Below are 15440 nucleotides of genomic sequence, written 5' to 3'. Positions count from 1 at the left end.
GCGGGGGGGGGGAACCGGGAGTTTTTATGGGGAAAAGCGGGAATTTTATAGAAAAAAATGGGAATTTCATACGAAAAAATGGGAATTTTATGGGGAAAAGTGGGAATTGTGAGGGGGGAAAAGCGGGAATTGTGAGGAGGGAAGGAAGTAAAGACCGGAGGGAATTTTGGGTTGGGGGATACAATGGGAGGGGCCAAGAGAGGGGTGATTGGGGAAGTGGGCGTGGTTTGGGCGTGGTCTGGAGGGGCGGAGGGCGCGGAATTTGGGGAGGGGGCGAAAACCGGGATGGGGGGTGGTGGGAGAGAGAGGGAATTCGGGGAGGGGGCGTGGCTAAGAGCGCTGTGGGCGTGGCTTGACCTCGGTGGAGGGGGGAATTTGGGGAGGGGGCTACAAATCTCCTTCTGATCCCTTTTCTTCATTCCGGGGTAGAAATTCGGGGAGGGGGCGCTGAGAAATTTGGGGGGGGGCGCTGGGAATTTTGGGGAGGGGGCGGGAATTTGAGGGAGGGGCGGGAAACGTGAGGGGGAAAGGGCGAGAACGGGAGGTGCCGCGCATGCGCAGTGCGGGCGGCTCCGAGGCGCCCCCTTCTGGAAGCGGGAAGCGCCAGGGCCTGGCTCTGAGTGGGGGGGGGCGGAACCGGGAACGGAACCGGGAACGGGATCGGAACCGGGATCAGAACCGGGATCGGAACCGGGGGGGGCCTCGGGCCGGTACCGACATGGTGAGAAGCCCTGAGGGCAGCGGTAACCGAGGGGGACACGGAGAGAGCGGGAATGGGAAATGGGGAAGGAACCGGGGGGGCCTCGGGCCTGGAGCGCTGTGAGGGGAGGGGGGGGGGGGGACGGGGGTTCTGTGGGGGCGTTTAATTATTTTTGGGTTTTTATGAAGAGATTTTGGGATTTTTCACAATTTAGGGTCATTTTGAAGAGGATTTTGAGGAGTTCTGAGGGGGATTTCAATTATATTTAGGGTTTTTATGAGGAGATTTTGGGGTGTTTTGGGTTGATTTCCAATTTGGGGTCTCTTTGAGGGGGACTTTGAGGAGTTCTGAGGGCATGGGGTTATTTTGTTTTTATGAGGGAATTTTGGAAAGTTTTGGGTTTTTTCCCAATTTAGGGTCATTTTTCAGGAGGATTTTGAGGGGGTTCTGAGGGGGAGTTTAATTATTTTTGAGATGTTATGAGGAGATTTTGGGGTGTTTTAGTTTTTTTTTTCCCAATTTAGGGTAATTCTGAGGGGGATTTTGAGGAGTTCTGAGGGGGAGTTTAATTATTTTGGGGATTTTATGAGGAGATTTTGGTTTTTTTCCACAATTCAGGGTCATTTTGAGAGGTTCTGGGGGGAAGTTTAATTATTTTGGAATTTTATGAGGAGATTTTGGGGTGTTTGTGGTTTATTTCCAATTTAGGGTCATTTTCGAGGGGGATCTTGAGAATTTCTGAGGGGATTTTAATTATTTTTGGCATTTAATGAGGAGATTTTGGGCTGTTTTGGGATTTTTCCCAATTTAGTGACATTTTGAGGGGGATTTTGAAGAGTTCTGAGGGGAAGTTTAATTATTTTGGAATTTTATGAGGAGATTTTGGGGTTTTTCCACAATTTAGGGTCATTTTAAGGAGGATTTTGAGGCGTTCTGAGGGGGAATTTAATTATTTTTGTGTTTTTATGAGGAGATTTTGGGCTGTTTTGCGGTTTTTTGCAATTTAGGGTCATTTAGAGGGGGATTTTGAGGAGTTCTGAGGGTTTTTTAAATTATTTTTGGGATTTTATGAGGAGATTTGGGTTTTTTTGCAATTTGGGGTCAGTTTTTAGGGGTTCTGAGGGGAGTTAATTTATTTTTGCGATTTTATGAGGAAATTTTGGGGTGTTTTGGGTTTTTCCCAATTTAGGGTCATTTTTGAGGAGGATTTTGAGGAGTTCTGAGGGGGAGTTTAATTATTTTTGGAATTTAATGAGGAGATTTTGGGCTGTTTTGGGATTTTTCCCAATTTAGGGTCATTTTAAGGAGGATTTTGAGGAATTCTGAGGGGGATTTTAATTATTTTTGGAATTTTATGAGGAGATTTTGGGCTGTTTTGGGATTTTTCCCAAATTAGGGACATTTTGAGGGGGATTTTGAGGAGTTCTGAGGAAAAGTTTAATTATTTTTGGAATTTTATGAGGAGATTTTGGGTTTTTTTCCACAATTTAGGGTCATTTTGAGGGAGATTCTGAGGGGGATTTTCATTATTTTCGGAATTTTATGAGGAGAATTTGGGGTCTTTTGGGGTTTTCTGCAATTTCAAGAAGAGAATTTTCCCAATTTCCCCCAAATTTTAATCCTCTAAAAATTCAATTTTCTCATGGAATTCTGGGGCAGAATTAATGAAAAAAATTGGAATTTTAATGACGAAAAATGGGAATTTTAATTACAAAAAAATTCAAATTTTGGGGCAATAATTTTCCCGATTTGCCCCAAATTTTAACCCTTTATAAATTGATTTTTTTATTAATTTCTGGTGCAAAATTAATGAAAAAATTGGAATTTTAATGACGAAAAATGGGAATTTTAATTCCGAAAAAATCGAATTTTGGGGAATAATTTTCCCGATTTCCTTCAAACTTTAACCCTTTATAAACTGAATTTTTTGACGGATTTCTGGGGCAGATTCGCTTCATCCTGATCCAGAACCGGGCTGGGAAACCTCCCATAATTCATCATAAAATTCAAATTTAAATGATAAAAAAATGGGAATTTTAATTACAACAAAATCAAATTTTGGGGAAATAATTTTCCCGGTTTCCCCCAAACTTTAACCCTTTATAAACTGAATTTTTAATGAATTTCTGTTGCAAAATTAATGAAAAAATTCGAATTTTAACGACGAAAAATTGGAATTTTAACGGCGAAAAATGGGAATTTTAATTCCGAAAAAAATCGAATTTGGGGGGAATAATTTTCCCGATTTCCTTCAAACTTTAACCCTTTATAAACTGAATTTTTTTCTGCAATTTCTGGTGCAAAATTAATGAAAAAATTCGAATTTTAATGACGAAAAATTGGCATTTTAATTCCGAAAAAAATCAAATTTTGGGGGGATCATTTTCCCGATTTCCCCCGAACTTTAACCCTTTATAAACTGAATTTTTTTATGAATTTCTGTTGCAAAATTAATGAAAAAATTCGAATTTTAACGACGAAAAATTGGAATTTCAACGGCGAAAAATGGGAATTTTAATTCCGAAAAAAATCGAATTTGGGGGGAATCATTTTCCCGATTTCCCCCAAACTTTAACCCTTTACAAATTGAATTTTTTATGGATTTCTGGGGCAGATTCGCTTCATCCTGATCCAGAACCGGGCTGGCAAGACGCGCCTGGCCAAGTGGTACATGCAGTTCGACGACGACGAGAAGCAGAAGCTGATCGAGGAGGTTCACGCCGTGGTCACCGTCAGGGACGCCAAGCACACCAATTTTGTCGAGGTAAAAACCCCAAAATTCAGATTTTTTTTACCCCAAATCAACGTTTTCTGCCTCGAAATTAAAGTTTAACGCGTCAAAATTGAGGTTTTTTTATGCTAAAAATCAAAATTTTTTTATGGCGAAATGCCAAAGTTGGCGATTTTTAGGGAGGGAAGTGGGGGGGGGTTGGGCGTCCTCCCAGTTCTTCCCAGTTCCCTCCCAGTTCATCCCAGTTCCTTCCCAGTTCATCCCAGTCCATCCCAGTTCATCCCAGTTCCCTCCCAGTCCATCCCAGTCCCTCTCAGTTCATCCCAGTTCCCTCCCAGTTCATCCCAGTTTATTCCAGTTCATCCCAGTTTATTCCAGTTCATCCCAGTTCATCCCAGTTCCTCCCAGTTCATCCCAGTCCCTCCAGTTCATCCCAGTTTATTCCAGTTCATCCCAGTTCCCTCCCAGTTCATCCCAGTTTATTCCAGTTCATCCCAGTCCCTCCCAGTTCATTCCAGTTCATCCCAGTTCATCCCAGTCCATCCCAGTTCATCCCAGTTCCCTCCCAGTTCTTCCCAGTTCCCTTCCAGTTCATCCCAGTTTATTCCAGTTCATCCCAGTTCATCCCAGTCCCCTCCCAGTTCATTCCAGTCCCTCTCAGTTCATCCCAGTTCCTTCCCAGTTCATCCAGTTCCTTCCCAGTTCATCCCAGTCCTCTCCCAGTTCCTCCCAGTCCCCTCCCAGTTCATCCCAGTCCCCTCCCAGTTCATTCCAGTCCATCCCAGTCCCTCCCAGTCCATCCCAGTTTGTCCCAGTCCATCCCAGTCCCTCCCAGTTCATCCCAGTCCCCTCCCAGTTCATTCCAGTTCCCTCCCAGTCCCTCCCAGTTCCCTCCCAGTCCATCCCAGTTCCTCCCAGTCCATCCCAGTTCCCTCCCAGTCCATCCCAGTTTGTCCCAGTCCATCCCAGTCCCTCCCAGTGCCCTCCCAGTTCATCCCAGTCCATCTCACTTCCCCTTCATCCACTCCCAGTGGTTCCCAGTCCATTCCCAGTCGCTCCCAGTAACTCCCAGTGTTCCCAGTTCCGCAATTTCAAGATCATTTACCGTCGCTACGCCGGCCTGCAGTGCCCTCCCAGTGCCTCCCAGTTTGTCCCAGTTTATCCCAGTCCATTCCCAGTCCCTCCCAGTGGTTCCCAGTCCCTCCCAGTCGCTCCCAGTAACCCCCAGTTCCCCCCAGTTCCGCAATTTCAAGATCATTTACCGTCGCTACGCCGGCCTGCAGTGCCCTCCCAGTGCCTCCCAGTTTGTCCCAGTTTATCCCAGTCCCTCCCAGTCCCTCCCAGTGGTTCCCAGTCCCTCCCAGTCGCTCCCAGTAACTCCCAGTTCCCCCCAGTTCCGCAATTTCAAGATCCTTTATTGATGTTACATCAAACTCCAGTCCCTCCCAGTCCATTCCAGTCCCTCCCAGTCCATTCCCAGTTGCTCCAGTCCCTCCCAGTTTACCCACACCCCTCCCAGTCCCTCCCAGTGGTTCCCAGTCCGTCCCAGTAACTCCAGTGTTCCCAGTTCCGCAATTTCAAGATCATTTACCGTCGCTACGCCGGCCTGCAGTGCCCTCCCAGTGCCTCCCAGTTTGTCCAGTTTATCCCAGTCCATTCCCAGTCCCTCCCAGTCCCTCCCAGTCCCTCCCAGTTGCTCCCAGTCCCTCCCAGTCGCTCCCAGTAACTCCCAGTGTTCCCAGTTCCGCAATTTCAAGATCATTTACCGTCGCTACGCCGGCCTGCAGTGCCCTCCCAGTGCCTCCCAGTCCATCCCAGTCCATTCCCAGTTGCTCCCAGTTGCTCCCAGTTGCTCCCAGTCCATCCCAGTTTATCCCAGTCTCTCCCAGTCCATCCCAGTTCATCCCAATTCCCCCCAGTTCCGCCATTTCAGGATCATTTATTGATGTTACATCAAACTCAAGTTGCTCCCAGTCCATTCCCAGTTGCTCCCAGTCCCTCCTAGTTTACCCCACACCCCTCCCAGTGGTTCCCCAGTCCCTCCCAGTTTATCCCAGTCCCTCCCAGTCGCTCCCAGTAACCCCCAGTTCCCCCAGTTCCGCAATTTCAAGATCATTTACCGTCGCTACGCCGGCCTCTATTTCTGCATCTGCGTCGACGTCACCGACAACAACCTGGCCTACCTGGAGGCCATCCACAACTTCGTCGAGGTGAACTAATTAACTCATTAATTACCCCCTTCATTAACCCCCCCGGGCCTTAATGAGCCCCCCCGGGCCTCGATGAGCCCCCCCCCGAGGGTGTTAATTAAAGGTGTTAATTAACAAATCCAGGTGCTCAACGAGTATTTCCACAACGTCTGCGAGCTCGACCTCGTCTTCAACTTCTACAAGGTGGGGAAGGGGTTAATTAATTGGATTCATTAATTAACTGGGGGGTTGTTACTTTGGGGAGGGGTTAGTTAATTTGGGGAGGGGTTTTAATTAATTTGGGGGGGTTTAATTAATTGGGGAGGGGTTTTGAGTGGTTCTGGGGCAGTTTAATTAATTTGGAGAGATGTTAATTAATTAATTTGGGGGATTCATTAGTTTGGGGAGGGGTTTAATTAATTAGGGGAGGGGTTTAATTAATTAGGGGAGGGGTTTAATTAATTGGGGGGGTTAATTAATTTGGGGAGGGATTTGGGGGAACTTAATTAATTTGGGGAAGGGGTTAATGAATGGAATTCATTAATTTGGGGGGGTTAATTAGTTTGGGGAGGGGTTTAATTAGTTTGGGGAGGGGTTTAGTTAATTTGGGAGGGGTTTTAATTAATTTGGGGGGGTTAATTAATTGGGGAGGGTTTTTGAGTGGTTCTGGGGCAGTTTAATTAATTTGGAGAGAGGTTAATTAATTAATTTGCGGATTCATTAGTTTGGGGAGGGGTTTAATTAATTAGGGGAGGGGTTTAATTAATTAGGGGAGGGGTTTAATTAATTAGGAGAGGGGTTTAATTAATTTGGGGAGGGGTTTGGGGGGAGGTTTAATTAATTTGGGGAAGGGGTTAATGAATGGAATTCATTAATTTGGGGGGGTTAATTAGTTTGGGGAGGGGTTTAGTTAATTTGGGGAGGGGTTTTTAATTAATTTGGGGGGTTAATTAATTGGGGAGGGGTTTTGAGTGGTTCTGGGGCAGTTTAATTAATTTGGAGAGAGGTTAATTAATTAATTTGGGGGATTCATTAGTTTGGGAGGGGTTTAATTAATTTGGGGAGGGGTTTAATTAATTTGGGAGGGGTTTAATTAATTGGGGGGTTAATTAATTTGGGGAGGGATTTGGGGGAACTTAATTAATTTGGGGAAGGGGTTAATGAATGGAATTCATTAATTTGGGGGGTTAATTAGTTTGGGGAGGGGTTTAATTAGTTTGGGAGGGGTTTAGTTAATTTGGGGAGGGGTTTTAATTAATTTGGGGGGGTTTAATTAATTGGGGAGGGGTTTTGAGTGGTTCTGGGGCAGTTTAATTAATTTGGAGAGAGGTTAATTAATTAATTTGGGGGATTCATTAGTTTGGGGAGGGGTTTAATTAATTAGGGGAGGGGTTTAATTAATTAGGAGAGGGGTTTAATTAATTTGGGGAGGGGTTTGGGGGGAGGTTTAATTAATTTGGGGAAGGGGTTAATGAATGGAATTCATTAATTTGGGGGGTTAATTAGTTTGGGGAGGGGTTTAATTAATTTGGGGAGGGGGTTAATTAATATGGGGAGGGATTTAATTAATTTGGGGAGGGGTCTTTGTCCAATTGGGGGGTCCTGGGAGGGTTTTGGGGGCTCTTTGTTTATTTTGGGGGAGTTTAATTAATTTGGGGAGGTTAATTAATTTGGGGAGGGTTAATTAATTTGGGGAGTGTTAATTAATTTGGGGAGGGGTCCTGAGTGGTTCTTGGGGTGATTTGGGGCGTTTTGCTCCATTCTGGGATCAATTTTTGCTGATTTTGAGTCACTTGGGATTTTGGGGCCATTTTTGGGTCATTTTAGTCATTTTTGGGCCATTTTTTGTCCAATTTTTTCCCATTTTTTCCCATTTTTTTCCAAGATTTTTGCAGATTTTCCCCAATTTTCCCTAAATTTCCCTTTTTTGCCCCATTTTTAGGTGCACACAGTGATGGATGAGATGTTCCAGGCTGGGGTTGGGGCTGATTTTGGGTCATTTTTCGTCGGTTTTGGGCCATTTTTGTCCCATTTTTTCCCATTTTTTGCAGATTTTTGCAGATTTTCCCCAATTTTCCCTAAATTTCCCTTTTTTCCCCATTTTCAGTTGTTCACAGTGGTGGCTGAGATGTTCCAGGCTGGGTTGGGGCTGATTTTGGGTCATTTTGAGCTGATTTGGGTCATTTTTAGTCATTTTTGGGCCATTTCTGTCCAATTTTTTTCCCATTTTTTTGCAGATTTTTGCAGATTTTCCCCAATTTTCCCTAAATTTCCCTTTTTTTTCCCCATTCCAGGTGTACATGGTGGTGGATGAGATGTTCCAGGCTGGGTTGGGGCTGATTTTGGGTTATTTTAGGCTATTTTTGCCATTTTTTCTCCAATTTTTTCCAATTTTTTCCAATTTTTTCCGATTTTTTTGCAGATTTTTGCAGATTTTCCCCAATTTTCCCTAAATTTCCCTTTTTCCCCCATTTTAGTTGTTCACAGTGGTGGCTGAGATGTTCCAGGCTGGGTTGGGGCTGATTTTGGGTCATTTTTAGTCATTTTTGGGCCAATTTTGGGTTATTTTGGGCCATTTTTGTCCAATTTTTTCCCATTTTTTTCCAGATTTTTGCAGATTTTCCCCAATTTTCCCTAAATTTCCCTTTTTTTCCCCATTTTTAGGTGTACACAGGTGGTGGATGAGATGTTCCTGGCCGGGGAGATCCGCGAGACGAGCCAGACCAAGGTGCTGAAGCAGCTGCTGATGCTGCAGTCCCTGGAATGACCCAAAATTCCCCAAAATTCCCCAAAAATCCCCAAAATTCCTCCCCCAGCCGTCAGTGTTATCGTGCCGTGTAAAAAATGTGAATTTCTGTGCGGAAAAAGTGACCAAAAATGGGAATAAATGGGTTCAACGTGAGGAAAAGTGGAATTTTAGGGGTTAAAAATGGGTTAAAATGGGTTAAAAATGGGGGAAAGTGGACTTAAAATGATCAAAAATGGAATAAATGGGTCAAAAGTGAGGAAAAGTGGAATTTTAGGGGTTAAAAATGGGGGAGGTGGATTTAAAATGATCAAAAATGGGAATAAATGGGTTCAAAATGACCAAAAATGGGAATAAATGGGTTCAACGTGAGGAAAAGTGGAATTTTAGGGGTTAAAAATGGGTTAAAAGGGACCAAGAATGGGAAAAAGTGGATTAAAGTGACAAAAATGGGAATAAATGGGGTAAAATGACAAAAAAAAATGGGAATAAATGAGATAAAATGACCAAAAATGGAAAATTTGAATTCAAAGTGAGCAAAAATTGAGACAAAAATGAATTCAAAGTGACCAAAAGCAGAAGAAAGTGGCACCGGGGCACCCAGGGTGGCACAGGGACCCCAAGGGTGGCACTGATACCCCAAGGGTGGCACTGGGGACACCAAGGGTGGCACTGGGGACAACCAGGGTGGCACAGGGACACCCAGGGTGGCACAGGGACCCAAGGGTGGCACAGGAACACCCAGGATGGCATTGAGGACACCCAAGGTGGCACTGGGGACACCTAAAGTGGCATTGGGGACACCCAGGGTGGCACAGGGACCCAAAAGGTGACAGAAGGACCCCTATGGTGGCACACAGACCCCAAGGGTGGCACTGGGGACACCCAGGATGGCACAGGGACCCCAAGGGTGGCACCAGGACCGGGTAAGTGGCACAGGGAGCCAAGGGTGGCACAGGGACCCCAAGGGTGGCACAGGGACCCCAAGGGTGGCACAGGGACCCCAAGGGTGGCATTGGGGACCCCAAGGATGGCATTGAGGACACCCAGGGTGGCATTGGGGACACCTAAAGTGGCATTGGGGACACCAAGGATGGCACAGGGACCCAAGGGTGGCACAGGGACCCAAGGGTGGCATTGGGGACACCCAAGGGTGGCACTGGGGACACCAAGGGTGGCACAGGGACCCAAAGGTGGCACAGGGACCCAAGGGTGGCACTGGGGACACCAAGGGTGACAGAAGGACCCCAAGGGTGGCACAGGGACCCCAAAGGTGGCACACAGACTGGCACAGGGAGCCCAAGGGTGGCACTGGGAGCCCAAGGGTGGCACTGGGACCCAAGGGTGGCACAGGGACTCCAGGGGTGGCACTGGGGACAATCAGAGGTGTCACTGTGTGGTTTTATTGTCCGTGCCCTGTGCCAACATCCTGACCCCAGGGGTGGCACAGGGAGCCCAGAGGTGACAGAAGGACCCCAAGAGTGGCACAGGGACCCCAAGGGTGGCACACAGGCTGGCACAGGTATCACCACTCGGTTTCGTTGCCCACGTCCTGTGCCAGCCTCCGGAGCGCAGGGTTGGGGTACTCGGGGTTCTCGATGGCGCCGGGGTGGCACAGGGACCCCAAGGGTGGCACAGGGACCCCAAGGGTGGCACACAGACTGGCACAGGTATCACTGCTCGGTTTCATTGCCCAGGTCCTGTGCCAACCTCCTGAGCGCGGGGTTGGGTACCCGGGCTTCTCGATGGCGCCATGGGTGGCACACAGAGTGGCACAGTGACCCCAAGGGTGGCACAGGGACACCAAGGGTGGCACACAGAGCAGCACAGTGACCCCAAGGGTGGCACAGGGCACACTGCCAGCTGTCACCACTCAGTTTCATTGCCCACATCCTGTGCCAGCCTCCGGAGCGCGGGGTTGGGGTACTCGGGCCTCTCGATGGCCCCAAGGGTGGCACAGGGACCCCAAGGGTGACACCAAGGCTGGCACACAGACTGGCACAGCTGTCACCACTCAGTTTCATTGCCCACATCCTGTGCCAGCCTCCGGAGCGCGGGGTTGGGGTACTCGGGCCTCTCGATGGCACTGGGATGGCACAGGGAGACCAAGGGTGACCCCAAGGGTGGCACACAGACTGGCACAGCTGTCACCACTCGGTTTCGTTGCCCAGGTCCTGTGCCAGCCTCCGGAGCGCGGGGTTGGGGTACTCGGGCCTCTCGATGGCGCCGGGCCCGAATTTGAGCTCCAGGAAGGCGCGGGGCTCGTTGGGCGCCCGTGCCCGCACGCCCGCGAAGGGCACCGTGCCCAGCGGCACCAGGAAGCGCTCGGGGAACTCCACGTCCTGCGGGTGCCCCAGCCAGCAGTCCTTGGTCATGGTGCCCGTGCCCGGCCGGGCGTAGAACGGCCACAGGTCCACGTGCAGCCGGTTGGCGCGGCTGAAATGCACGCGGTAAAACTCCCCCTCGGCCGCCTTCTCCCACACGAACCCCTCGGGATCCTCCACGGGCAGTCCCGACGACGCCACCCGTGCCAACCACGGGCACTTGGGCACGTCCTCGCGGTACAGCCCCACGTCCACGTCGTAGTCCCAGGGGATGAGGTCTCCGAGGCGCACGGCGCCGAGCAGGGAGCCGCCCTCCAGCCAGTGCCGCACGCCGTGCGCCTCCAGCTGCGCCAGGACGTGGCGGGCGGTGGCGCGGAGCGCCCGCAGGCAGCACGGCGGCGTCCAGCGGCCCGCCAGCAGGTACTCGGGGGTCTGCCCGCGCACCGTGCCGAAGCACCGCGCCGTGTCCTTGCCGCAGCCGTGCCAGCGCCGGGAGCCGTCGGGGAGCACCTCCAGCTTCACGCCGAGATCGTCCAGCAGCGCCCGGCGAAGGGAGTCCGAGGCGGCGCGGGCTCGCCACAGGGCGTGAGGGGACGGGGGAGGCCGCGGCGCCGAGGGGAAGGCGGCGGGGAGGAGGAGGAGGCGCCAGCCCCGAGCGGCGGCCTGGAGGGACAGCGAGGTGGAGACGGGGCGGGACAGAGGGAAGGGCAGCGAGAACAGGTCGCGGGTGCGGAGGAGGAGAACGACCGGGGCGCCCTCCAGAGCGCCGCAGAGGTCACCGGGATGGTCACCGGGGTGGTCACCGTGCTGATCACCACGCTGATCACTCTTCTGGTCACTCTTCTGGTCACTCTTCTGGTCACCCTTGTGGTCACCCTTGTGGTCACCCCTGTGCTCAGCGTGGCCGTAGCGCGCCGTCCACGCTTTGACGTCCAGCTCCAAGCTCAAGCACCGCGGCCGCCGCGTCCCCACGGCCGCCGCCACCACCCGGACGGTGCCATCCGAGGCGGCCTCCAGGGCGTCCCTCATGCGCCTCAGCAAGCCGGGCACGGCGCGGGCACCGTCGGGCACCAGAGCCACGTGGCGCGTCCGCACCGCCAGCTCGGGCCGCGGCGGAGGCCGGTGCGGCTGCGGCCGCAGGGACAGCACGGCCGCGCCCGCCGGCAGCGGCACCGGAGGGTACGGCGACACCTCGGCCGCCACCAGCACCGGGACGCCGGGCAGGGCGGCGAAGGAGCGGGCGGTGGCCGCCACGTCGTGGTCGGGGCCGTCGAAGTCGCGGAGGATGACGGTGACGCCGGGGACGCCGTCGGGGGCGGCGCCGCGCCGGGGCTGGCGGCACCGGGGGGACGCGGCGGGCGCCAGGCGGGAGCAGAGCAGCAGCAGGAGGTTGAGGGCGATGGCGGCGGCCAGGGCGGCCTGGCAGGGCGTGATTCTCATGGTGGGGGTTAATAACTCATCGATGAGGTTGTTAATTAGTTAATTGGGTGGTTAGTTGGGTGGTCGGTTAGTTAGTAATTCGTTAGTTTGGAGGCGTGGTTGCGGTCGGTTCTTTGGTGGCTGCAGTACCAGCGGTGAGCACGCGGTGGCGCTGTGAATATAGAAATGTTAATAAGGGGGTCTTAATTAACTTATGAATTGATTCTCGATAATTAAGCTCCGCCCCAAAACTTCTAAAAATCGTCTCTGATCTCCTAAACACTCCCGAAAAATCCTAAACCCTCCAAAATCCCTTCTAATATCCCAAAGAATCCTAAAATCCCCAAGATTCTCTGTAAATCGCCAATGACCACCCCTAAAAATGTCCTAAACTGCCCAAAATCCCCTCTAGCCTTAAAAAGACGCCTCAAAAAACCCCAAAAATCCCCAATGAGCGCCCAAAATTCTCTATGGACTCTCAAAACCCTAAGAATCCCAAAAATCCCCTCTAACCTTTCAAAGATCCCCCAAAAAACCCAAAAATCGTCCAAAAATTCTCTATAAACCCCCAAAAAGTCTCCTATAACTCCCCAAAGGTCCCCCAAAAAAATGCAAACCCCCCCAAAAACCTCTCGAACCTCACAAAAACCCCGGAAAAACCCTAAAACCCCCCAAAATCCCCGCTGACCCCACAAAAAAAACCAAAACCCCAAAGATTCCCCAAAAAATCCCAAAATTCCCTCACAGCCACCCGTTGCCACGGCAACAAGGCCTCCCTTTGGCCACGCCCCTTCACCATGACCACGCCCCTTGCAGTTGAGGCCACGCCCCTTTCCCCGCCCCGTTTCCGGCTCCCTTTGTGGCAGGAAGCCGCTGCCGCCCGTGGCTCCCTTTGTGGCAGCCGCCATGGCGGCCGAGCGGCCTCCGCCGGTGCGGGCCTAAACCCTAAAATCCCCTCTAACCCCACAAAAAATCCTAAACCCTCCAAAACCTTCCTCTAACCTTCCAAAGACCTCCGGAAAAACCCTAAAACCTCCCAAAATCCCCTAAAATTCCCCAAAAAACCCCAAAATTCCCTCACAGCCCCCCCCGTTGCCACGGCAACAGCGCTCCCCCCTTGCCCCCGCCCCTTCCAAGTGACCACGCCCCTTTCCCGCCCGTTTCCGGCTCCCTTTGTGGCAGGAAGCCGCTGCCGCCCGTGGCTCCCTTTGTGGCAGCCGCCATGGCGGCCGAGCGGCCTCCGCCGGTGCGGGCCCAACCTCCGCCCCCCGCTCCCGTTCCCGGCCCCGCTCCGGGCCCCGCTCCGGGTCCCGAGCCCGCGGCACGAACCGGCCTCAGCCTGCCGGGCATCCTGCACTTCATCCAGCACGAGTGGGCGCGGTTCGAGGCGGAGAAAGGGCGCTGGGAAGCGGAGAGGGCCGAGCTGCAGGTAATGGCGGCGGCGCTGCCCTCATGAGGGGAGGGACGCTGAGGGACACCGAGGGGACACCGGGGGGACACCGGGGGTCACCGGGGTGGGGTGGCCGCTGCTGGCGCCATCTTGGGAGGAAATGGCGGCCGGGGCGGCGGGGAGGGGGTGGGACACCGGGAGGGGGCGGGGGAGGCACCGGGAGCGGAGATGGGCATACTGGGGGGGGCACTGGGGATACTGGGATGGACTGGGGGCACTGGGATGGGTATTGGGCATACTGGGATGGGCACTGGGGATACTGGGGGGGACTGGGATGGCACTGGATGGTACTGGGGACACCGGAGGGGGCGGGGGAGGCACCGGAGCGGTGCTGGGCATACTGGGGGGGGCACTGGGGATACTGGGATGGACTGGGGGCACTGGGATGGGTATTGGGCATACTGGGGGGGGCACTGGGGATACTGGGATGGGTATTGGGCATACTGGGGTGGGCACTGGGGATACTGGGAGAGTATTGGGATGGCACTTGGGACACCGGGAGGGGGCGGGGAGGCACCGGGAGCGGTGCTGGGCATACTGGGGGGGGTACTGGGGATACTGGGATGGACTGGGGGCACTGGGATGGGCACTGGGGGTACTGGGGGTACTGGGAGGGTACTGGGGACACCGGGAGGGGGCGGGGGAGGCACCGGGAGCGGTGCTGGGGATACTGGGGGGGGTACTGGGGATACTGGGATGGACTGGGGGTACTGGGATGGGTATTGGGCATACTGGGATGGGCACTGGGGATACTGGGAGAGTACTGGGAGAGTACTGGGATGGCACTGGGGACACCGGGAGGGGGCGGGGGAGGCACCGGGAGCGGTGCTGGGGATACTGGGGGGGGTACTGGGAGGGCACTGGGATACTGGGGGGGATACTGGGGGGGGGTACTGGGAGGGTACTGGGGTGATTGGGATGGGTACTGGGAGTGGGGCTGGGATACGGGGAGGGTACTGGGGATACTGGGATGGACACTGGAGATACTGGGGGGGTACTGGGGATACTGGGATGGACACTGGGGATACTGGGGGGGGGGTACTGGGGATACTGGGATGGACACTGGAGATACTGGAATGGGTACTGGGAGGGTACTGGGGGGATTGGGATGGGTACTGGGAGCAGGGCTGGGGACACTGGGGATACTGGGATGGGCATTGGGGATACTGGGAGGGACACTGGGATACTGGGATGGGCACCAGGGATACTGGGATGGACACTGGGGATACTGGGATGGGCACTGGGGATACTGGGATTACACTGAGAGGGCACTGGGGATACTGGGATGGGCACTGGGGGTACTGGGATGGGTATTGGAGATGGCGTCAGGGATACTGGGATGACACTGAGAGGACACTGGGGATACTGGGATGGGCACTGGGGATACTGGGATGGACGTTGGGGATACTGGGATGGGCACTGGGATGACACTGGGGATACTGGGATGGACATTGGGGATACTGGGATGGGCACTGGGGACACTGGGATGGGCACTGGGAACACTGGGATGGGCACTGGGGATACTGGGATGGGCACTGGGGATATTGGGATGGTACTGGGGATGCTGGGTTTGGGCGCTGGGGATACTGGGGGCACTGGGGATATTGGATGGTACTGGGAACACTGGATGGGCACTGGGGATACTGGGGGGTACTGGGATACTGGGATGGCACTGGGAGCGGGGCTGGGGACACTGTGGGAGTACTGGGATGGTACTGGGAACACTGGGATGGGCACTGGGGATACTGGGATGGGCACTGGGGACACTGGGATGGGCACTGGGGATATTGGGATGGGCACTGGGGGGATACTGGGATGGGCACGGGTGATACTGGGATGGACATTGGGGATACTGGGATGGGCACTGGGGATATTGGGATA

General features: G+C 52.9%; 2 protein-coding genes across 3 annotated transcripts in view; one reads left to right on the top strand and one right to left on the bottom strand.

Annotated features, from left to right (window-relative positions):
- Nucleotides 1-544: 544 nt before the first annotated feature.
- Nucleotides 545-8528, top strand: AP2S1 (adaptor related protein complex 2 subunit sigma 1). 2 transcript variants are annotated; one of them, XM_063182014.1, is made up of 6 exons: nt 545-721; nt 3315-3464; nt 5528-5641; nt 5765-5824; nt 7563-7571; nt 8295-8528. In XM_063182014.1, the coding sequence occupies exons 1-6, from the start codon at nt 554-556 to the stop codon at nt 8385-8387; spliced, it is 594 nt and encodes a 197-aa protein (XP_063038084.1). In that variant the 5' UTR covers nt 545-553; the 3' UTR covers nt 8388-8528. The 2 variants fall into 2 exon arrangements, with proteins under 2 accessions (XP_063038084.1, XP_063038083.1); XM_063182013.1 differs by lacking the exon at nt 7563-7571 and having other exon boundaries at nt 7915-8528.
- Nucleotides 8529-10460: 1932 nt separating this feature from the next.
- FKRP (fukutin related protein) overlaps nt 10461-15440 on the bottom strand; it is a 7116-nt gene continuing 2136 nt past the window's right edge. The window contains exons 3-4 of the mRNA XM_063182018.1: nt 13439-13576; nt 10461-12109 (exon numbers count right to left, since the gene is read on the bottom strand). Of these exons, the coding sequence (XP_063038088.1) occupies nt 10514-12109; nt 13439-13576 (1734 nt within the window). The 3' untranslated portion in view covers nt 10461-10513. The remainder of the gene's footprint in view (nt 12110-13438; nt 13577-15440) is intronic.

The sequence above is a fragment of the Melospiza melodia genome, unplaced genomic scaffold (genome assembly GCF_035770615.1).
Source record: "Melospiza melodia melodia isolate bMelMel2 unplaced genomic scaffold, bMelMel2.pri scaffold_140, whole genome shotgun sequence".
In the NCBI taxonomy this organism is placed as follows: domain Eukaryota; kingdom Metazoa; phylum Chordata; class Aves; order Passeriformes; family Passerellidae; genus Melospiza; species Melospiza melodia.
The sequence above is the reverse complement of the archived record's forward strand: the minus strand, read 5'-3'. Positions and strand labels throughout refer to the sequence as shown.